Source organism: Eupeodes corollae, chromosome 1 (assembly GCF_945859685.1).
Source record: "Eupeodes corollae chromosome 1, idEupCoro1.1, whole genome shotgun sequence".
NCBI classification, from domain to species: domain Eukaryota; kingdom Metazoa; phylum Arthropoda; class Insecta; order Diptera; family Syrphidae; genus Eupeodes; species Eupeodes corollae.
The window spans coordinates 43,052,035-43,077,137 of NC_079147.1; the positions used below are offsets into that span (position 1 = coordinate 43,052,035).

The following is a 25,103-nucleotide window of genomic DNA, read 5'->3' on the forward strand; positions in this document are numbered from 1 at the left end:
TCGCAGAATATTATAATTAGAAGACAACGACACCGGCTTGTATGACTGCATGTATCTCTGATCCGGCTCTAAAGTGGTTGGCCTACAAAATAGCAACTAAAAATTTAACTATGATATAAACACACACACAGCTGCCATAGAGGTTGATGGCAGACTTAATGGGGCGCCATATTAAAAAACAAATAAGGTAATAATTAAAAAATTAACTGTCAATAAGTTTACCACTAACTAAAAAGACATTTGTACAATTTGTAAAGTAAGGTTTAAACACTTATTTATGTACATAATTTACTTATATTAAAACGAATGTTAAATGGCATGTAAAATAGTAATTATTTATTTTAAAATGCAATTGTTTAGTGATTATTTCCCAGTCGTAGTAGATTTTTTCAAAAAATATCAATCCTAAGAAAAGAGTATTACACCGAATATATGAATGTAACAAGTCTGTGGTGATTTTTATGTTTTTGAAGTGCTACACATAACATCCAGAATAAGAAGTATTCCATAATATTCAATACCAAATACTTAAAAAGTGGATGGATACCACGCACTTATTAACGTTTTCTAGAACCACAATACCCAATGCAAAATAATAATATATTTACAACAACTACGTCAGAATTTTTTCAAAGTTTTGATTATCAATCTGTTACGATTCTTAATGTGTTTTTGTTAAAATAAACAAATTCAGGATAAACGTTTTGTTGATTTGTCAAGTTTAAATTGTTTCTTCTGACGAATTTGTCAAGTTTTTAATTGTAAATTTTTAATAAATGGTAAATAAATTAAATATTTTAATTTGACTTATCAAAATAGTAATTTCTTTCACCAAAAATTATCAAGTATTTACCTCACCTTTCTTATAAAGTATTCAGACTTTGTATACAATACGGGCGTTTTTGTGGCAAAAATATAAGCATTGATGTACTATAACTCTACGCGTATTACAAATACAAACTCTTCACTGCGAGTTTGACGTTTCGAATATAAATATTTTTACAATTGATAGCTCTTGTGTTTCTCGAAAGCATGTTCGTAGAGTATTAACATAAGTTCGTTGTTTAGCATTTTTCAGTGATAGCTTTTTTTTATAAGGTGACTAGACTAAGTTGTTAGATTATATGATAAAAGAAAAAAGAGGTTGGGATGCGACCCACACTGATAACTTCCCATCCCGTCTGTCGATTTGTCTTGCTTAAAAGTTTGCCTATATGTACTCGTATAAATTTTTACCAAATTTGCGTACTATTTTTTTTAGATTTTATTTTTTATGAAAAAACGGACTGTTGGATTTTTATATAAAAATTACTGAATATTGAAAACAATAAAATAAAAGAAATAAAATAAGTTTGTATTCAATATTTTTAATTTTTGAAAAGCTATTTGAGCCGAAAGTAAATTTTTACCAAGTTTTAGTATCATTTTTTTTTAGAGTTTTATTTTTTGTAAAAAAACTGTCAATTCGAATTTTTTAAAAATTTTACCAAATGTTGAAAACAATATTTTTTATAAGATAAAATTAGTTTGAAGCCAATAGTTAAAATTTTTGAAGAGATACTTGAGTCGAAAATCAATTTTTACCAACTTTTTTACATTTTTTTTAGGTTTTTATATTTTGTAAAAAAACTGTATAGGTATTCAATTTTTCTCAAAATTTGTCCTTATGTTAAAAACAATATTTCTTATAAGAAAAAATTAGTCAGAAGCTATTATCTCAAAGTTTTGAAAAGATATTTGAGTCGAAAATCAATTTTTACCAACTTTGAGTAATGTTTTTTTAGATCAACATTTTTTAACGAAACTCGAACGTTAAACGTACAAACACTTAAAAATTATTATTAGTTGTTTCCAAGCTGGTTTCTAGCCAAACCTTTCGACGATGGATACAAAATTTGTCTTATCTATAGTGGCAAAACGATTTTCAGATTAAAGATTTTTAGAGTTTATTATATTCTATGAGCAGTTGCTATTGAATATTTTCGCAGTGGTATGTGATGACAAAATTGAGAAAAAACTGGTGTCCCACAGGGATGTGTTTTAAGTCCGTTAATGTTCGCCTTTTTATAAACGATATAGAGAATCATATACCAGGGGGAGTTTCTTTTGGTGATATATTTGTACAAATGTCGTTATTTGCTGATAATCTTGTTATTTTTGGTGAAAACCCGGTGACATTTCATATTTAGGTACAAAAATCGTTATGACAGAAACTCGAAGACCTGGTTATAATACCAGCATCGAAGTTGTCAATGAATTAAAAAAACCTAGGTTTCGTTATTTCGGCTGCAGCCTAGTCATCAGTTTATTCAACAAAATCTTTGTTCAACAACATCAGTGTTCAACGCCACAATTAACACTTGTTTCTGCAATGGTAATGAAGTCTACGGTTATCCATATCCTCTATATTGAAAAATTCCAAACATTTGTCTTCAAAAGAATATTTAAATTACCCTCGAGTATTCCAAACCATGCTATCTGAGTTGAGTCCGGCTTACCTCTAATTTTTATACAAGACCTGAAAGCTAATGATGAATTCTTAACGAGTTTGTCAGTGCCCTCAGTATTTTAGCTAAAGCTTATAAAATATAAACTAAAATCCATGTATTGCATTTTTTTTAAATATATGTTTTTAAATTAAACAAATATGTAAAACCATCCAATTTTAAGTATTTCTTTGTCATAAAAAGAATAAGTAGAAGATCGAAATTGTCTTTTTTTTCTCTTTTTTACATAATAATTTATAATTTCATTATTAAATAATTTTTTTTTTTTTTTTTTATTTAAACTTTACTTTTTACTTACTTTTTTAATTTATATATTTCATTGTTCATTGCCTAAATTTGTTTATAATGTTAAATTAACTGAGAGATTCTAAATGTTATTCTTTGTAAAAAGCGGTAGGCGGCTTAAAAACCATGCTTTATAATCTTGAATATAAAATTGTACTTATTTATTATTATGTTAATCAACAATAAAGATTATACAAAAATTAACACTACTAAACTGCATACAAAAATATTTTTACGATAAAATGTAATAATAAAACAAATTAATTTTAAAAACCTCTCTAACAATTTTGGGAAAAAAATGTATGAAGGTTTTTTTGATTTGATAATTAATTTATAGATATTTTTTTAAAATTTTATTATATAAGTACTATTTGTAAACAGAGTCTTTAGATACGGTAAAAATTCCATGTGATACTAATTGTTCCCGAATATTTTATGAAAATAAAATTATATTCCCTTCAAAGTAAAATTAAGAAAAATTTGCCAAAAATAAAATCTTAAAAAAAATTACTACTAAAATGTCTTAAAATTTGATTTCTACTCGAAAATCTTGGTAATAATAATAGATATTGGATTTTTTTTTTAATTTGGTAAAAGTTTTGGAAAAATCTGTATCGGAAAAAATTACAGTTTCTACTGAACTAGAGACAAGCTTTAAATGGTTTCAAGGTAAACCAGCGATTAATAAACGCCATGCATAAACAAAAACCTTTGATTGACAAATTATTAATTTCACATTCAATAAAATAATAATACATTTTTTAGATTAAGCTTTTTTAAAATTGAATGTAAGTCCATACAATTCGATATACACTTCGAAAAGGATTGACTTGGGTCGCGAGTTTCATAAAATAGTTTAAAAAAAAATGAGAAGCATTTGAATAATTACAAAACATTAAAAAGTGAGTTGGAGGGGTAAGTGCAGTTTTATCTACATAAATTAATCAAAAACTATATCTTTTTTCGTATTATTAAAAAATTATTAATATTGTTATATTGTGGGTAATGTAATTCCAAATTAAAATTTAACCAAGTAATTTGGAGCCAACAGTTTGCTAAGGTATGTTTGGCCAAAAATTAAAAAAAGCGCATATTCTTGTGTGGGATTTATCTTATCACCTATTGATAAAATTTTAAAAATTGTTTTGTAACTTTGTTTAAAATAATAAGAAATAAAAGCAACCTATACACACTACAATTATTAAGTTGATTACATTTTTTTTTTGGTAATTTTGTTCTTAAGTTTTTTTTTGGAATATTTCTCAAGTTTCGTATCCCAGATTGCACCAGAATCAAAATTAGACCAGAAAATCTCATTCTTTTCTGGGAAAGCATCAAAAAGTTCTTCATATAAAATTCTGGAATTTTGTAAATAAAAAATTTTCCAAACATTTTTTTTTAAATATTATTTTATTTCTGACACATCATCTCTGGCTTATTTTCCAAATGAAATTCTTGTTGTTTTTCAATTTGATTATTTGGCATTGTTTTTCAAAAAAAATTCATTTCATCTTGCACTTTTGGAGCCATAGAGTTAAAAAGTAAATAACAGCCACAGATAGCACAGATTTGTGCTCACATAGTCTTAAATATGAATTTAAGAACAAAAATTGGAAAATGTGTCACAACGTAAAATATTGTAAGAAATTGTTGTATCCCTTTTCTGTATGTCTATGAAAAAAAAAATGTTAGAATAAGACATTCTCAGTGTCCCACGAAATTCATAGGAGCCCAAACTCTTAAGGTTTTTATTTAAATTTTGACTTTACAATTTTGAAAACATCTAAGCACAGTTTTCTATAATAATCAAAGCTTATTCAATTCGTTTCTCGAATATATACCCACAGAAAATTAAAAAACTTACGTTTTTGATTGCATGTACTCTAAAATTATTTGAATCCAATAATTTACTCCCTACAATTAACAACATTTTAAATAAGAATACACCAATCGGAAGTTATTAGTGTGAGTAGCATCCCAACCACTTTTAAAATTTGGCATCGCTTCGCGGTCTTCATCATCGAAAGTCTATATTAATAGCTATAAGTTTGACAAAATTTAACCTTATGTCGGTATCATTAAAGCAGCCCAAAAAAGTTAATAATAGTAAAAGCCTTATGTAATACCTCCTTGCACCTTAATTTTATGGATTTCAAGTCTATTAAAAATTCACGACCAATCACCAATTGCAAATATGTACTAACAATTTGCTTTACTCAATTCCTTTAAGGTAAACAGAAATTAGCTTGCAAATTTTCCTCTCCATCACAATTCACAGCATTTGTCAATATTTACAAAACCAAAATCAATTAAATTATTCGATTGCATTTCAATTGAATGAATTTGGTCACTATACAATTATTCGACGATAAACGATACCAACAACAACCTTATCCCCAAAACTATCGACTGTATCGGCTTTCGGCATGATTGATGTTAGATAGAAGTTAACTTTACATTCGTAGTGTGTAGAGTGGGTTACAAACTTGTTGTCATTTTGATTTAGGGTTTTTATTTTTTCGTCAGCTTTATTCGTGGGTTTCAGCAAAATAAAACGTGACTTTGTTTGATTTCAAATCTTATTTAGTACAATTCATAGGAATTCTAAATAAAATTCAAAGCACGGATGCCCCAAAAAAAGGCAAACTCGTCAATAAGCACGCACTCCACTGCCATCACTCGCTTTAGCTTCAGGCTTCAGCGGAATAATATGTCATTAATCGTGTTTTGACTCTAAACGAAAATGCAATCCACACTCAGGAATGCTCTTCAAGCCATCGAGCTCAATTTATTGATAATAATGACCAAAAGTGAACCGTTAATTATTACAAGAGTTGTTTTCCTCGTGACTATTTGTTTTTGTTGTTTCTCCTTTATTTTTTTCTAAGCCGACCATCAACATCAAGTTGGATTACACCTGAACGACCTAAAGTAGATGCACGTCTTGAAAAAAGTCGTCGTATTTATCGCTGTAAGTGGAGTCTACTTCTTAGAGAAAGAGAAAACTCTTTCTTTTATTTTGTTTTGTTTTTCTTTTTCTTCAAAATATTTGTCCTAGTTTAATGGATCAATAAACGAAAGGCCCAAACACAAAAACTCTTCTATCTCTTAGACCATCTGTAATCATGATATAGTTTGGGAAGTAGTGTTGGGAATAATAAAGATGTCCACAAGACTGATGAGCCAAATAATGCAAGTATTTTTAAAAACAATTATGTCAAAAACTTTTCATATTTTTTAATATTGTCCATATTTTGTATTCGTTATCGATATTTTACGTTGAAACTTCCAAATCAATAAAACACAAAAATGTATGTCTACTACGAGAAAGATTCAAGTCAAAATATTTGTAGAACGAATTTTAATGTAAGCAACCATTGAAGTCCAACAAATCTACTGGAACCGATGGTACCGCTATCAAAACAATAGTCGATTTCTTGGGCACGAGTATTTGCATCAACTCACCTGCAAAATATAGTTGGACGAAAGCATGTAGAATCTCAGCTTAGATTGGATAATCCTCTAAAAAAGAGACCCTCCACTATAACGTATAAGATCTTCTCTGTCGTATTATGTGAACGTCTGAAGCCGTTCGTTAATAACCTGATAGGTCCATATCAATGTGACTTTAGACCAGGACAGTCCACCATTAACCAATGTTCACATTAGGGCAGATCTTTGATCTTTATCGATTTTAAAGCCGTTTATGACAGCATCTATAAGGAAAAGTTCTCCACAGAACAATGTCTAATTTTGGCATCCCTGTCAAACCTATCCGTTTGTGTAGAATGACAATGACGAACGCACGCTGCCCAAACAAAATTTTAGACAAGGCGATGTACTGTCATGCGACTTCGTTAACATCGTTTTAAAAACATTTGCAAAATTCAATCATCAATACTAGAGGCGTAATCTTCCAAAGGTCTATCCAATTACTTGGATTCGCAGATCATATTGACATAATTGGAAGATCAAAGCGTGAGAGCTATTTTAACTCAAATTGTTTGAGTTTCAAATCATGTCAAAACTGTGTAAAGATTATAAAATCATTCAAAATTGTATTATTTATCATCTTTTTATATATATTCAAGTTAATAAATTATTCATCTGCTATATTTAAAAATTGTTAAGAAAAATCACTAAAAATACAGTATTTATTTTCTTATACTAAAAAGAAAACTAAAAAAAAAAACTTTCATAATGTTAAACTATTTTTAAATCTATCTATCAGGCAGACGGCAACAACACTATGTCCTTATATTCAGAGTTTTAAATTAATGTAATTTTATTTATTTAATCTAATCTAATCTTATTTAATCTAGTATTAAAAAAATCGCAAAGACTAGGGCATTCTAATAGGTACAAAAATTGAAAACAAAATATTATATAAGGTTTTTTGAGGTTACGTTAAATAGTGAAGTATTTCCAATATATTCTTTATTATTTAGTTCTTAGTTCCAGAAATAAAATAGGCTTTTGTATTCGCCTATCTTATATGCAATTTAGGAAAGCAATAAAGCATTTTTTTTAACGTTTCTATCAGGTATATCTTAAAAAATATTTCTTAGCAATAAAAATGATAAAAAAATAAAATGCAGATTCGATTTAGATTTTTAAAAATTTGATTTTAATAAAAATCGTTCCTTGTTATAGATCTATTCCTGGCACTAGCTGCCAATGAAAAAGACAAACTAATCTTTAGAAGAATTTTTCGTTTTAATGAGCGAAAGTCTGACAATATCAAACTTTGTGTGGCAATTGCTTAATTTGAATTTTAATAATTTTTCTTGTAATATCTATTCTTGTAGATCCGAAAATCGTCTATACCCGGTTTAAAAAAATCAAATGGACAAGATCAACTCTGATTTATATAATGCTTCTGTCAAGTTATTTAGATTAACAGATAATTTAACTTATTTAAGTGATTTTCTTTATTCAGATATTCAACTTTACCAACAAAACAAAAACTAAACGTGACATATTTTCTAAAAAATCGTGCCATAATAAAAACAACAGAATAACTTCTAATTTTAACCTAATATATATATTAAATACATAAAACAGTAAAAAATTATTACGTCTTTAGTTCTTTATTAGTCGATGTTTTAAATAATACTTTAACATGAATAAAATCCATCTTCTATTTAAACTACAGTTATTCAATTAAATTATAAAATAGGTACAAAATACTGAATTTGGTAATAAGCTTTTTTAATCACTTCATGAAATTTACACTAAATTTGAAAGCACAGCAATAAACATTTGTTGAATAAGATTGACAATTAACATTGGGCATTTAAAATAAATTCGGTTTTGCAACAGCTCGTAGAAATCCAAGGATTATTGACTTTGGTCTAAAGCTCTCAACTATCACTGTTTGCAAATAATATCATGGATAAAAGGGACCTAAAAAATGGATTGTTTTTAAATTTACATTACTCCCAAAAAGTTAAATTATTAACAAACTTCTTTAGAAAAAACTTGTAGAAAGCATAATTACATACAAAATAATGAATAAACAACTTTTGTAGGCCAAGTCGTTTTAAAATTATAGACGCCCAAACATTTTTTCGTCAAAATGTGAGTTAAAAAGCTTGGATAGTTACTATGGAATCTTTGTTTTTTTTTTTTTTAAATGTGCCCATATCACTTTAGTTCTTAAAATTTCTGAGCCGATAAACAAAAAACAAATTTTTATAAAATGTGGGAAGAACTGGAACTTTGTCCAATATTCATGATGCAAAGATGTTAAAATGTATACAAAACCATGAGTTAGAGGCTATGGTATGCCTTATCTAAGACTCAAAACTCTTTAGTTTTAGCTTCTGCTAGCAATCGTGTGAATAAAAATTTAAAACTGATCTCTGAAATATAAAATCGATGTTATTTCCAAGATCTGTCTCATAATCATAAGAGATATTTATTTAAATGAGGAAAGTTTGTTGATATTGCCAAATTAAAATAATTTGAAAAAAAAATCAACTAACGATTTTTTTTATTGAGCTAAAAAAACTTACAAAAAATATTTCTCACCAAAAATATTATAGTAACATAACATGATATTATATTTTTGAGATCTGGTAAAATTTTTAGAAAAATCCAATTAAGAGTTTTTTCATAAGAAATAAGAATCTACAAAAAAAAACTAGGCAAAATTGTTAAAATTGTTCGCTTCGAATATTTCAATGAGAGAACAAAGTATTGGGTTCAAATTGATTTCATTCTACTTAATATAACATAATGTTCTTAAGAAAATCAATTCGGCATTTTCTTTTAAAAAATCAAAACATTAAAAAAATGTTTTCGACTAAAAATATCGGGAACAAAAACAAATATTAAACCAAACTTATTTTATTATATGCAAAACATTATTGCTAACTTTAAATAATTATTTTAGAAAAATTTAATATACAATTTTTTTTACAAAACTGAAAAACTTACAAATACAACAAAAAAACTAGATGGGAAGTTATCGCACCCCAGCTTCTTTGAATTTCCAATAAATTAAGACTGAAATTTCAGCAATTCAGGGTACTAGGTGAACTTGATTTATCAGAGGTACCCCTTTTTGAAATAAAACAAACACACAAAATATTTAGTAATTCTTGAGCTGTCAAGAACACTGCTTTTACTCGAAGAAGACATTTTGAAACTAAGTGTTTTGTTCAGAACGGGATAGTGAAATGAGACAAACATCTTGCATACCATATTCAAAATTTGTCTTATTGTAAATCCTCAATCATAGCTCAACACAAGATCTCAGTCTCATGAGACGGAGCAAATGGATTCTACTTATCACCTAGAATATGTGCCTACAAGTTAAAAAAAAAATTAATAGTTCTCGAGTAATTTGTATAAAACCTTACTACAGCCTTACATTTTTTCTTCAATCCAAATTCAGGGCAACATTTAGTAAATGTTAAGAAGGTATAATTGAAACACTCCACCAAAGTTCAGCTTTGTTGAAATTTAGTCCAAGTAAGGAAATTTGTATCAATCGAGTTTTCATACAGTTAGTTGATGTTTTTTTTGTTCAATAATAATTGTTTTCGAAATACGAACTAAGTTTTTTAAATGAGAATTTTAGAAGCTTTCATACCAAAGCAACACTTGGCATTTGGTACTCAACTTGTTCAGCTGTCAAATGTCAATATTATCAAAGTTCTTATGGCCCAGGGAACGCAATAAGTATTTGAATTTTTCGTTAAGAAAACGGTTTTGACACATTTTTGTACAATAATAATAAGATTTAAATTTTTTTATAAATAAACTAAAATATCAACTCAAAATATTAAACAACTTTGCAATCAAAGAAAGTGTCAACAAATCATGAACTTATTACAAGATCACTATCCATAATGCAACTCTATCTACCCAAACTATAAGCTATGCGCCTTGCCGTAGTCAGCGAAACCGCACGTATCAGACAGTGGCAGAGCCAGCAACGTCAACGTGAAAATATTTTTCTTTTTGAGAAAAACGATGGTGCATGGGATGCGGATGATGTCGATGATGATGTTAACCGGAGAAGAGGAGATCAAGCAATAATCCTAGAGAGTGGCACTCGTAATTTAATTTCACTTTTATCACATATTTTCATGCTTTCACACAAGTTATCATTTCAAGCACTTCTTTTTGATATCAAAGAAATTAGAAGCACAATCAGAATCAGAATTAAAATCGGTCGTCAAACTTCGAAATTTGAAATAAATTTTGCACTTCGGGGCGTTTTTGAAGAATAAAACAGAAAAATGATGCCAACCTTTAAGATTATTTTTCTTTTTTAATTTAGGTTTTCTTTTTTTATTTCGTTTTCTTGTGATAGCGGAAAACTTGTTATAACGTAGATTTTGTATATGTTATTATTTATTACTCCGGGTTAACCTCAAACTTGAGTCGAAACCTCTGAACGCCGACGAGTTGCGCGACAAACTGGCAATAGCAAGTGAATTTTTGTGGTGGTGCCTCTGATACTTGCTGCCTGATCGTTCCGTCGTCGTTGTCGTAGCGGTCGTCGCGTGTCGTGTCGTTCCTTACAAAACATAAAAAAAGAAACAGCAGGGGCCACAAACACAACAACAACAACAGCAACAAAAACAACGATCTTCAATCTTTTTTACACTCTATCCACATTGAGAGTGAGTGGAATTAAAAAAGAGTCTTTTGAGGTTTGAGACCGGCTTTTTGAAATGTAAATTTTTGTTTTGAGTTGGACTTTTTTGTTTTGATTCTTAAGTTAAATCTTCAATAAGAACTGAAGAAATGGCTCAAAGATCAGGGAGAGAGAGAATTACGATAAGACCACGCGGCGGCAGTGGCAGTGTTGGTGGCGCTGTTGGTTGGTGGTTTGAGAATTGATGTGATGCGAAAGACTCTTGCACAAGTGCATCTTTGATAGATATTTTGAAAGCAGCTTAGTTTAAGCTTAGGTAAGGTAGGTGGATGAATTTTTGTTATTAAAGTATATTCGAATGCGAGATCAAAGCCGAAATATATTTATTTGGCAAAATTTAATTAAAACAAAAATAATGAATATAATTGTCAAAATGTTATGGGGGCGTATGTGTAATATTTTCATTTGTTCAATAGGTAATTTTTGTATGGTTTTAGGTAAAAATAAAGACATTTTTTGAGTTCAGCAAACAGCGAAAAAAATAAGTTTAAAAACTGTTAGCTTTGCTAACACTTCCATCGAACACTTTTAAGCAAGAAAAATCGACAGACGTGATGGGAAGTTATCAGTGTGTATCGCATCACAGCCTGATTTTATTTTTTGTAATAAACTGTCAGTTCGATATTTGTCAAAATTTTACCAGATGTCAAAACGTATTATTCTTCGTTGCATAAAATTATTTTGGACATAAGATTATATTTTATTGGTAAAATATTGGACTTGACTTTTATTTTTGTTCAGTTTTCTTGATTTAAAAATACAATAAATTGATTTTTTGTCTTCAAAATAATACTAGCTTGATATCACGTCACATTATATGACATAAATTTAATTAAAGTCGCTAGCGTTATTGGGTCAAAAATGTCAAATTTTTTTAAATTGACAAATCGGACTATGATAAGATCAAATTATCTTGAACCCAATATTTTTAATTGTTACCAAGTCGAAAACAATTTTTTAAAACTTTTAGTAGTTTTAAAGTTTTTTGTGGACTAGGAGTTAACCAAAGTAAAACTGAACTGTTGTTCTTTAGCACCAAAACTAAAGTACCGCCCTTCACTCTACCTCGACCTAACGATCAAATCCTATCATTGTCTTCCAGTGCAAAATATTTGGGAGTTATACTCGACCCTAAACTAAACTAAACTGGAAACTAAATATTGAAGTACGGGTTAAGAAGGCCTGTGTTGCCTTCTACGTCTGCAGCAAAACTTTCGGCAAAAAGTGGGGACTTCAGTCGAAGATGATTTTATGGACGTACACAGCCGTAGTTCGTCTAATCTTAATATATGGGTCGATTGTGTGGTGGTCTGTTCTTAGCACAGCCTATAATATTGATAAGCTAAAGAAGGTTCAGAGAACAGCTTGCGTGGGCACCACAGGTCCATGCGTACAGGCCCAAAGGACGCCTTAAACGTTATTTTGGATCTTCTACCAATCGACCTTTTTATTACATACATAGTTTCCTGCAGGGCTATTAGGCTGAAGGAATCAAACAGCTGGTTGTCAAAACCTTATGGTCACAACTACACAACGAAATTTATTCCCTCAAATATTATCTCGGTAGACACTGACTACTGCACTCCTACTTTGAGCCTTAGTAAGGATTTTAAGGTTATTTTCCCATCCAGAGAAGATTGGGAGGATGACATCGTGTCGATAGGTTTCGACACAAACATATTTACTGACGGCTCAAAGATGGAGTGCGGAATTGGTTCTGGGATCTTTTCTGAGTCCCTAAATGTAGCTAAATCCTTTAAGCTTCCTGCCTTTGCTAGCGTTTTTCAGGCTGAACTGCTGGAAACAAGGGAGGCATGTAAGATACTTAAACAAAACCCAAACCAAAATCGAAATGCGGCTATCTTTACAGACAGTCAGGCAGCTGTCAAAGCCATTAACTCGGCCACATCCTCATCTAAATTGGTTCAGCAATGTCGCGATGAGCTTGCGAGCCTGAATATTAACCTCGGTGTCACCCTGGGTTCCGGGCCATAGTGGTATCGTGGGAAATGAACGGGCTAAAATCTTTTCTATCTACCAAACTGAATCAAACCGAAGGTGCAGCTATTTACCCAACTGCATTATATCTAGGAAGATATGGCCCACCTATAATAAAACCCGTACAAACGATCTTCTATGCACGCCATGGCAAGACATAGCCAGGATTGTTGCCGTTTGTACCGTTTGTACATTGGCCTATAGGAGTTCATGCAGAGAAGTTGGGTATCTCCTACAACACCTTTTGCCGTAGTTGTAGTGACCAAAGAGGAAGTGAAACGATAATCCATTTCCTCTGCAAACGTCCTGCTTTGGCAAACACTAGAATGAAATACTTTGAAAAGCATTCTTTTACCAACTTGATGAGCTATCTTAGACAAAGATTAGAGACCTAATAGACAAAATGGCTCTAACATAATCGCAATAAAGCTTCTCTATAAATCTTGCTCTTTCTATCACAGGTCAAACGAGTTTTTAGTATCAAAACGGCGCACTACAGCGCTAATTGGATCTCAAGCTAGGTTGCCTTGAGATCGCCATTTCTACCTACCATTTCTTTTCAAATTTTAAAACATGTCAAAAATACTATTGCACACCATTATTTTGTACATAATATGATTTTTTATTCGGAAAATATTTGAGGTGATAATAATTTTGTTAATTTTTTTATTTTTTATAAAAAAAAAGTTAAAAATTAGGTTACACGACAGTCAGTAGAGAATTAAGGCCTATTGACGTACAACTCTCAATAATTCCTGCGTGCGAGCCATTTCAGAGATGAAAGGAACCTACAGTTTTCTGTTAAATCTGAACGGCTAACTTAAGAAAGCACTTTTCATAAAAAGAATTACTCTTAGAGGATTTGTAAATCCCTTGCAAGAGGCAGTACCCATGAAAAACTTTAGGTGATACAGACAAGCATGAACCCCAGATTCTAACATGACATTCCTACGCAGTAACTTCTAGCCAGGGGTACTACTTATATAAAACAAAGTTAGTTGAATTTTTTCGAATGCATACAAATTTGGTATTAAGTCAGAATTTTGTATATAAAATTTAAGTAAAGTCGTAAGCGTTATTGGTTGAAGAGATATTTGGGGTCGTCTAAGTTTTTAAAATGTAGTAAATATAGTTAAGAAAAATAGTAAAAAAAACACCAACGAAATTTTTTTGAAAATTATTTCTGCATCTTTTGATAATGATCTGTAAAACACTATTTTTTTAAGTGCATATTTCTACCGGTTCTTTAAACTTTTGATTTAGATTCAAAGAACCTTGAAACGTCAAGAAATGTCAAAGTTTTTATTTCGACAAATCCTACCGATTAAAATTACTTCCTATGGGATTTTTTAGGTTCAGAGGCATTTATGGTACTTGGATTTGCATTCACTTTATTCTATTTTCGCTGCTAGTGGGGGAGACGAATATTTAATAGGCTTTATAAATTATATCTATCATGGTTATTTTTAAGCCTTCATTTCAATAGTTGGGAACGTATACCAAAATTTTCTTTTAAAATAGGGAGCATTGTAATTCAAAGCACATTCTAAGTTATCACATGCCTTTCTTTGATAAGAAAACAAAATTAAAAATTACAATACCTATACACCTTGTAAATATTTAATTTTCGAATTTCTAATTGCCGTACCAACAACTTGAATTAACATTTTGCGGTATAGATAATCAAATAACGTTCATTATGCGGTAACTGGTAAGACCAACCATCGCGTTCGTCCGTCCGTCCAACCAACGATAAGACCGTCAGCGACACCAATTAAATTTCTTTTATTTACTTCACGCCAATACTTAACGGTGTAATGTTAATAACCTCTTAAACAATAACACTTTTATTGTTGGCAATGACAATTTCCCACAACACAAAAAAACTTGATTTTTCTACAACTTTTCCACTCTTGCGAATCTTGACAATAGGCACTCGTAATTTTGTTGACTTGGCCGCTATCCTCTTTCTTTCGCCTTCGCTTCATAACCGTTGTGGCATAACCCAACTAACCATCAGCGCTCGTAGCGAAAAAAGACGACAAGCATCACTTGATTTTTGCATTTCTGACATTTTGTCGTTTTTGTTTAATGTTCATGTTTTATATGATTATGACGTTTCAATGGATTTCTCTTGTATATTTCTTATTCGAAAAACAAATAAAAATAAAATTGTCACCAATTCACAAAACGCCACAGAAGCAGAGACGCGAACAATATTTCTATGGCTTCTCGAATTGGAATTGGAATCTGAATAATGTGATGCTTTCTAGAATGTGGAATGCGTACAACGCGCATTAAAAGTAGGTCAAAACTTACATTTGTTCTCCATTGGGATCTGTGTACGAGCTGGAATAGAAGCCGGACAATCCCTCGAGTGATCCACGGAAAGAAATTGACAAAGTGTAGGGGACAAAGAGCTGGAGGACTTCATAGAATTCAATTAGCAGCAATTCACGCACCGGATCGGTGTAGTAGTCTTTGACTCTGATCCGCATCCTCCCCATAACTTCTAGAATACTTATTCCGAGGATTTGTAAGTCTTTGGAATGAAGAGCAATTAGATTGGTCGCATTGTCGATGCTAAGACCAATTGACACAGTTCCTTCGAAAGTCTTCTTTTGGAGGTCAGGGTTAAGATAGAGTTTGTATTGCCAAGGTCGTACGTGATGGGGCAGGCGAAAGATGACCTTGAACAAAGATATAAAAAAAGTTATGGTAAGTTTAAATTTAATTACCATTTTTAATGATGTAACAATAAAAATAAAAACAAGTAATCCGTAGATGCAAATGAATGCCACAGCTATGGTGATTCCATTGGTGCGCTTTCTCAAAAGTCACATTCAAAGTGGAAACAGGAGTGGGTAATTTTTACGGGCTACTAAAACTTAAATAAAATAATAAAAGTGTGCCTACAAAGTTATTGCCTTTTTTTATTAAATGATATTAATTTCTTGTATGTTTGTTTCTTTTTTTTACACTTCAGAATTTCAGAAAGCAGTAAGCTTATAGCAAGCGTCAAACTAAGATCAGAGGCTCATCATAAGTGCATGTGTTAGTTGTAAGTAAAAAATAATACAATTATAGCCTAACACACGCAAAAAATACAAAACATATTTAACATTTAACTATTGCAGAACAAAAAATAAAATGAGAACGTTACGATAGTGGGGCACTGGTTCTAAACAATGATTTTAATCCCACCTTATTTAAATTTAAATCTATCGATGAACAGTTTAAGTTATATAAAATGCATGTCTCAACTGGAGATTGGGTTCCAACCCCAGTGGAAAGTTGAGAGGGGGGAGAGGTACTTCCACTAAGGCATCTCTCCTTATCCTCCGTATAGCGGAGGAATTCCCAAGATGGAATCAACGGTGGCGTCTACAGTTCCAGTTAGATTGAACTACTTAGTGAACAACTTATAGAGCTTATACTAAGGATCTGGCCCTCCAGGTTGGGGGTTGTGTCGTCGGGGTGACTTCCTGGCCACGTAAAAACCTCAAAGTTGCGAAGCACCAACAAGCCTCGGATACGGACGGATTTACTGTTGACAACCCAAGCAAACGAATTAAGGACAACGAACTTCGAATATTCAAGTGGGTTGTTCGGTCCCTTAATAAAGCACGTGCAGCCGAAGAATTAGAGGAGGCCATAGACTGCTATTAAGCAGACATCACCGCCATCCAGGAAATACGATGCGATGGGCAAAAAGAGGATGAAAAACAGTCACATTTACTATGGTGGCTGCTACCGAGAAAACCAACAGCGCTTATTTGGATGCGGCTTCGCCATTGGAGTGACTTAGGCAAGAAGTCTTGAGCTATAGGTGCATCAATGAACACCTCATGACCATACGCATCAAGGATAAATTCGGCAACATTAGCCTGATATGCGCGCACGCCCCCACAGAAGAGAAAGATGATAAAACCAAAGATATGTTCTTCGAGCTCCTAGACAGAACATGGTCCTGGGCGATTTTAATGTAAGGCTAGGAATAAAAGACATCTTTGGTGGAATTACCTGGAAGAACAGCCTGCACGACAACACTTCCGACAATGGATTCAGGCTCATAGATTTTGCTGCGGGGTGAAACGTCATGGTAGCCAGTACGCGTTTTCCACACCTCAACATCCACAAAAGAACTTGGACTTCTATAGATCAATCTACCGTCAATCAGATTGACCATATTGCGATCGACGCCAGACACGCTTCCAGCATAATGGATGTACGAACTTTCCGAGGAGCTAACATCGACTCGGACCACTACCTCGTTGTAGCCAAAGAAGCACTTCGGATTTCCAGACCCAAGGCAAAACAGGGAGGTGCTGGGAGAAGGTACAACGTCGAACGGCTACAATCGCCAGACATCCCCAAATCCTTTTCCGACCGAGTTACAAGTAACCTCTCTCGAAATTCTCTGCCACCAACACAATGTATCGAAAACCAGTGGCAACATTGCCAAGATGCAATCAGAGAAGCTGATGTGCTGTTTTTAAATAGCCACCAACAAGAAACCCCTCGTTTGATGAGGAATGTCGCCAACAATCCCATCCTCCCGACTTAGACGAAGTAAAGATTGCCATATCTAAGCTGAAGTCTAATAAAGCCCCTGGAGCGGATGACTTCAATGCCGATCTCTTTAAAGCAGCTGGAGATAAGTTGGTTAGGAGCATGCACCAACTTATCTGTAAGATATGGTCAGAAGAAAGCATGCCCGATGAATGGAACCTCAGTATTTCTTGCCCGATCCTGAAAAAAAGGAGACCCTCTAAACAGTACCAACTATAGAGGAATCAGTCTACTTAACATCGCCTATAAAATCTTCTGTGCCGTAATATGTGAACGTCTAAAGCCCATCGTCAACAACCTGATAGGTCCTTATCAGTGTGGTTTTAGACCAGGAAAGTCCTCAGTTGATCAAATATTCACATTATGGCAGATCCTGGAAAAACCCCAAGAACACCAAAGCGACCACCACCATCTTTTCATCGATTTCAAGGCCGCATATGACAGCATCTACAGGGACAAGCTGTATAGAGCCATGTCTAGTTTTGGCATCCCTGCCAAACTCGTCCGTTTGTGCAGGATGACCATGGAGAATTCACGCTGCTCCATAAAGGCAGAGGCGGCAAAAATGGGTTTAACGGTTAATGAGTGCAAATCAAAGTACATGCTGTCGTCAAGAAAGGACATACAACACCGACGTCTTGGTCAAAACGTCAACATCGACAAACGTAACTTGAAGGTAGTCAAGGACTTCGTCTACCTTTGCTTCACTGTCAACGCAGAAAACAACACCACTGCTGAGATCAAACGCAGAATAACTCTTGCTTACCGCTGTTTCCTTGGGCTAAGAATAAGAAAGCAATTGAGTGGTTAAGTCCTCATTCGAGGAACCAAAGTGTTGCTATATAAGACCCTCATCCCTCTCCTGCTATACGGTGCAGAAGCATTTACTTTGACAAACCCGAATTAAAGCACCTTGGGTCGGTTCGAGAGAAAAGTTCTTCGTGTGATCTACGGTCCCGTATGCATCGAACGGGAGTGGAGAAGAAGATGAACCCAAGTGCTTTATTTTTACTAAAAAATGCAACACTTTTATAAACAACTTGTCCAAACAATTTAGGAATGCAAGAAAGCCTTTCCTGAAAATTGGTGTCAGAAATGACTTCTTCCATATGCTGGGAAATTTTTTAGAGAAAGTTTAAATAAGAACGTAGGGGGTTCAACTAAAGCATTACTAAACTTTTTTAGTACTATCGGGGGATTACCATCGGAACCGACTGAGCAGTCATTAACGCAAATAAAAGATCAAGGACCGTACTCTGTAGCACAGGTTTGTGACTGCAGCTAGTTTGCGAAAAGGAGTGAAGATTATTATTAACAAAGGACTCACGGAAATTTGATGCGAAGCGTTACAGATACCAACAGTTTTATCTACTGAAAGGTTCTTGTAAGTGAGGTTAACTGGAAAGCCACCTGATTTTTTCTTTGAGTTTACGAAATTCCAAAATTTTGTTACTGATATGAGCACCTCTTTCAAAGAGGAAATTACCCCAATTATCTCATGAATTAATAACATTTTCGACCCAACTAAGTCTTAAAGTATACAACTTGACGAAATACCAAATTAAAAAAAAAACTGGAAGTATATATTTGTCACTTTTAATATTTAACGAATCTTTAACGATATTACAACCAAAAATGTATGTAACGAAAAACAACGACAACTGATGTAATTTTTAGAAAAAAATTATTTGAATGTTTTTTTGCTATTTTCACATCTGTCACTTTGATTTATGTTGAGTTTGGTTTGCCATTTCATACTCTTTTAGTGCATCAATTGGATGATGTTGATGTCAACGAAATCTCGTGTCGTGAGCTTGTGACGTGGTATTTAAGATCTTACAATTTTACACTACTGGACTATTGTTTGTGTGGCTTTATGGTATTAGCTTCTCATAGGAAGTTATTGTAATTGGTCCGATTTTTCGAACTGAATAATTTGACAATTCTCAACTTTTCAAGATCAATACGTCGGCGTACGTTTGTAAGAAGAAAACTTTTTTTTATAGAACCGCAAAAATATTGACTTCAAATAGATTTTGTTTTACATAAAATAACATCAAACGATGACTGAGTGAGTGCGTGTTTTTTTTACGATATCAGTTCAAAAAAAGAAGCGAAAATTTGTTATACCCTAAAAATACTTCGAGTCACATGAATAGTGAGCTTTTTCGTTTTTTATTTGACGATATTTTTTACAATATTTAAGCTTACAATATTAAATCGTGTAAAAAAGTAGACTTCATGTAAATCATAAAAATCCTTTAAAAATACAGCCTTTTTCAACAAGGAAGCTACAAAAGTAGGGCGACAGGAACAGCAAACGACGCCATATTTCGTGGAGCTCTTTTGACATTCCTCTTCAGTAAGGTTTGCCATTTCATGATGAAGGTATACGAGCCAACAACGAGTAAAAATTTATGGTCGTCATAATCGTTCTATAAGATCAACAATGGAGCGTCTAGTGGATAAATTTGAATCCACAGGCACAGTACAAAATGGTTCCGTGTCAGTGAGACAAAGAAATGCCGTAGTGTCGAGAATATTTGCGACCGCTTAGTTGCGAAAGCCCAAATGTGTCTCTCACACGTCGTTCTCAAGCGTAGGGCATCTATGTGACATCATACTTTTAAGATTAAATTTACGCAAGAATTGAAGCCATTTGGCCACCAGAAGTGTCGTACGTTCGTGAATTAGGCTGAGCAACAACTTGAAAATGATTCAGATTTTCATCGAAAAATCATCTTCAGCGATGAGGCTCACTTCTGGCAATAAACAAAATATGCGGTATTGGTCAGGCAGCAATCCACACGTACTAAATGAGTCATCATTGCATCACGAAAAAATTACGGTTTGGTTTGGTTTTGGGCCGGTGGCGTTATTGGGCCGTACTTCTTCCGTAAAGATCAAGACAGGCACGTTACAGTGAATGAGGATCCCTACCGTTTAATGATAACCGAATATTTTTGGCCCCATTTGGATGATATGGACTTGGAGGACATGTGGTTCTAACAGGATGGTCGGCGCAGAGGTACAAGCCACACAACGAATGTCACAATCAATTTATTGGAAAACAAGTTTGGAGAACGTTTTATCTCACAAAATGGTTTAGTCGCTTGGCCGCCTCGGTTGTGTGATTGATGCTGTTAGATATTTTCTGTGGGGCTACGTCAAGTCTATGCCATAAGGCCAGCGACGACTGATGAACTTCGTACGAATATCGAACGTGAAATTGCAGCAGTAGGTATCGGCCGATTTATGCTTGAAAACCATCGTAAAATTGGGTTAAGCGTTTGGACTTCTGCAAGCGTGCCCGAGGTGGCCATGCAAAAGAAAAATACCTGATATGTATGTACCTTGAATACAAAAGGTTTGCAGTAATTTTGTTGTGTTATGCAAAAGATTAAAAACTGATGCTTATATTTTTAATTTTTGCTAGTATACAAAGATAATAAACAAATTTAAAATAATAAACTTCTTTTATTAATTTCAAAACCAAATAACTGGAGGAACATTATGTAAATTAGTTTTAATTATTCAATAGGTGTTTTAAAGTTGAAAACTCGATGAACAAACTTAGAAGCTTCTGGCGTATTTGGTGTATTAATTGGCCTTAAAGTTGATTCCAATAGACTTTCCATTTTATCAAGTTTATACCGTGAATCAATTAGATTATTTTCAAGAACAGATTTTTCAACTGCCAAAACAGCCGTTGCAACTATAAAAGCTAACGCTACCATTCCCAAAAGAATACTCAAGTGTCTAGATTTAAATTCTTCAAAAAAAAAAGTTAAATTGTATTATTGTCCAAATAATTATTATTATAAAAATGTATACCGAACTTTTTTGGAGCAGTTTCAGCCATTTCAATAAACAAAAGTAGAATATTCTTTTTATTTATTTCTGAGGTACATATATCACAAAACTGCACAAACTTACTAAATGGCATAACAGAATTCACAATAAGAATGCAGTTTTAATCGTGTAAGCTATCAAATGTTTTTTTTTTTTTTATAAAAATGTACCCAACTTTTCTTCGATAAAGGTCAATCAAATAAAATATGAATGTTAGTCGCAGTAATAGAAAGTGCTTATCGATATTGTTCATTTATTAACTTCGGTTAAAACAATTGATGTTTCTTTTTAAAAATATTCATTTTATAATGTTGATAGCAATAAATAACGGATATAAATAATATAACATTACAATAAATTATGGGGATATTAATCCCTTTTGTTTGGGTACTTAAATAAATGGTATTGGAAACCTATGATTAACAGTATATAATGGTCTTCTGAGAGTGATTCTTTTAAATGTTTCAACATTTTTGTTGAGTAGGGTGTTTTTTAGAGGTATAGAATATTGAAATGGAATAAAATAAAGACGATTTTTTTTTTTTTTAAATTGACATACAATTTACTTTCTTCAAACGATAATCTTTCCGGCATTATAAATTTTATATGAATTTTGGCTCATGACCGACAGGGCTAGTTCGGACGTACTCTCATCTGTAGGTCAATTACTTTTTCTGACACTGGCAGTACATTAGCAATGACACGGCTCATGTTTTCGTCATTCGTTTTGGTCTTAATGACGTAAAGTTCTCACATCAACACAAAAAATAGTAAAGTCGCGTTAAATCATACGATCTTGGAAGTCGAATTACTATTCTTTAACGTGAAACTATACGGCTGCAATAAACCACAAATTGCGCTGCCTTGTTAAAATTACAACTCCTGCACATTACAGATGTTCAATTTATATGCCCGCCATATCTTTTTTGTACAGCAGTTCATTTTAAAGATTTTGTTTTGGTAAAACAGAATAAATTAACATATTCCCAAAATATTAGCAGAATTCTTATAAGGCTTGGAAGTTCAGAGCAATACTTTTTCAAAGGTATCTCACACTTAAATATAAACAAATTGTGGGAAACCTCTTAACGTCCAAAAAGTGAGATCTTTAAAATTGAGCATACCTTGTGAATCAAAACTATAGGAAAAATACTGTAAGACCACTTTGGAATGGAATATTCCTTCTTTTGACACTTTTAAGTAAAGAAAAACTACAAACAAGTTCAAACCTGGAGCTCGTTGAGCATCGTAGCTGTCAAATAAGCCTAGTAAAATAAGGACAATTATCAGGAGTTTTTCAAAATTATTTTATATAAAAAGAGGCCACACTGATAACATCCCATTCCGTTTGTTGATTTGCGTTGCTTATAAGTTTTGTAGGTTTTTGCGTTTGATGAAATAGCTTGATTTCAAAACCTATTCTTGTAAACGAGATTTTTAGTCAAAAAACAATTTTTACCAATTTTAGTAGCATGACTTAAAAGTTTTATTTCTTATATAAACAAATACAAATTTAATGATTATTCACGAGATATCAAGAACCGAACATCAAGTTTTACGATATTTGTGTACTATTTTTTGTAGATTTTATATTTTTTATGAAAAAAACTGATTGTTGGATTTTTATACAAAATTTACGGAATGTCAAAAACAATATCTTCTGTGAGAAGCCAATATTTTTTATTTTTTTTTGAAAAGATATTTGAATACAAGTAAGTTTGTACCAAGTTTCAGTTTTACTTTTTTTTGGGTTTTTATTTTTTACTGTCAATTCGATCGTTCTCAAAATGCTACCAAATGTTAAAAACAATATTTTTTTTATAAAATAAAATTAATTCGAAGCCTATATTCTCGAATCTTTGAAAAGATATTTGAGTCCAATATTCATTTTTGCGAACTTTTGCTAATTATTTTGTTTTTGTTAAAAAACTGTTAATTCCATTTCTCAAAATTTTACCAGATGTCAAAAACGTTGTTTTTTATTGCAGATAAAATTGGAGATAAAATCATTTTTTGTTTGTAAAATATCCGAGGTGACAAATATTTTTTTTGAGAAGTCAATGCAATGCGGATTTTGGAATCATTCGACAATTTTTCACCAAGAATGAGGATGGCAAAAGATTAAGGCGTTACAAAGCCATGCTAACTGATTTTGGTTCAAGTGCATTATGGCGGAACGGTTCATAGGAACTGGTAAATGCGAAATGATTAAATTCCCAAATCGCGTTATCAGCGGTTTGGTTCTTCGGAACAGCGGTTTAACCTCTTGGTATTGAATCGTGACCGATGTTATTCCAACAATCTTTAAACTCTTCAAGCACTTACTTAAGCACTTTATTATCAAAGAGATATGTGAGTTACACATCGATGAACTTAAAGGCCTGGAAAAGTTGGAGTAACGCGTCTGTTACTACAAAGCCAGCCAAGACCACCACTTAACGAACTGTGTTTTCCATAATTATTGTTGGAAGTGTTTGTTATTAATTATTAATATAAGATTAAAGCTGAATTTGTAAAGAAAAATTTTACGAATAAATAACAGTTGTATGGGATTTTATAATTTAAAATTCATTTTTAACTTCATATAGGAAGTTATTGTGATGGGTCCGATTTGTCAAATTGAAAATTTTGACATTTCTCGACGTTTCAAGGTTCCTAGAGTCGATATAAACGATTTTTTTAGAAAGATGTCTAAGCGTGCGTGTGTACGTATGTACGTTTGTACGTCCGTACGTCCGTACGTTCGCGACGTTTTTTTCGTCGTCCATAGCTCAAAAACCAGAAGAGATATCGACTTCAAATAAATTTAGTTATACAGATAAAAAGGCAGAAAGATGCAGAAAGGGCTCTCAAGAAAATTGCGTGGGTGGTTTTTTTACCATAGCAGTTTGAACAAAAGGTGAACATTTTGGTTAACCCTAAATATCTTACGAACCAAAAACGCTAGAGACTTGAATTAAATGTAATATAATATATTCTAACGTGATATCAACGAATTATAATTTTTGAAAAAATCCATTCAACGGTTTTTTTTACAAATCAAAAAAACTGAACAAAAAAATGTCACCTCCAAAATTTTACGACTGAAATATTATTTCATCTCTAAAACAATTTTGTGCAACGAACAATAATGTTTTTGACATCTGATAAAATTTTGAGAAAAATCTAATTGACAGTTTTTTTTTATAAAAAATAAAAATCTAAAAAAAAACATTACTCAAAGTTCGTAAAAATTGAATATAGATTCAAATATCTTCAAGCTTATTTTATCTTATAAGAAATAGTGTTTTCAACATTTTGAAAAATGTTGAGAAACATCGAATTGACAGTTTTTTTTACAAAAAATAAAAACCTAAAAAAAAAATTTATAAAAGTTGGTAAAAATTGATTTTCGACTCGAATATCTTTTCAAAATTTTGAGATATTGGCTTTAATTTACTTTTATATTTCAAAAAATCTTGTTGTCAACATTCAGTTAAAGTTTGAAAAAATTCGAATTGACAGTTTCTTTAAAAAAAAAAAAAAAACCTAAAAAAAATGTATAAAAGTTGGTAAAAATTGATTTTCGACTCAAATATCTCTTTAAAAATTTTAAATATTGGCTTCAAAGTAATTTTATCTCATAAGAAATATTGTTTTCAACATTTGGCAAAATTTTCAAAAAATCGAATTGACAGTTTTTTTTACAAAAAATAAAACTCTACAAAAAAATGCAA

General features: G+C 32.1%; 2 protein-coding genes across 2 annotated transcripts in view; both read right to left on the reverse strand.

Annotated features, from left to right (window-relative positions):
* Window positions 1-25,103, reverse strand: part of LOC129938333 (uncharacterized) — an 89,459-nt gene that overhangs the window by 40,118 nt on the left and 24,238 nt on the right. The window contains exon 16 of the mRNA XM_056045816.1: window positions 15,283-15,653. Within this exon, the coding sequence (XP_055901791.1) occupies window positions 15,283-15,653 (371 nt within the window). The remainder of the gene's footprint in view (window positions 1-15,282; window positions 15,654-25,103) is intronic.
* Window positions 21,012-21,503, reverse strand: LOC129953737 (uncharacterized). The gene is made up of 2 exons (XM_056067140.1): window positions 21,370-21,503; window positions 21,012-21,307 (listed from the first exon to the last, which is right to left on the reverse strand). The coding sequence occupies exons 1-2, from the start codon at window positions 21,479-21,481 to the stop codon at window positions 21,066-21,068; spliced, it is 354 nt and encodes a 117-aa protein (XP_055923115.1). The 5' UTR covers window positions 21,482-21,503; the 3' UTR covers window positions 21,012-21,065.

Excerpts from the sequence above, each read along its gene's own strand:
- LOC129953737 (XM_056067140.1), bottom strand. The coding sequence starts at position 21,481 with ATGCCATTTAGTAAGTTTGTGCAGTTTTGTGATATATGTACCTCAGAA. Across the intron at positions 21,308-21,369 it reads AACTGCTCCAAAAAAGTTCG|AATTTAAATCTAGACACTTG; the intron begins GTATACATTTTT and ends TTTTTTTTGAAG.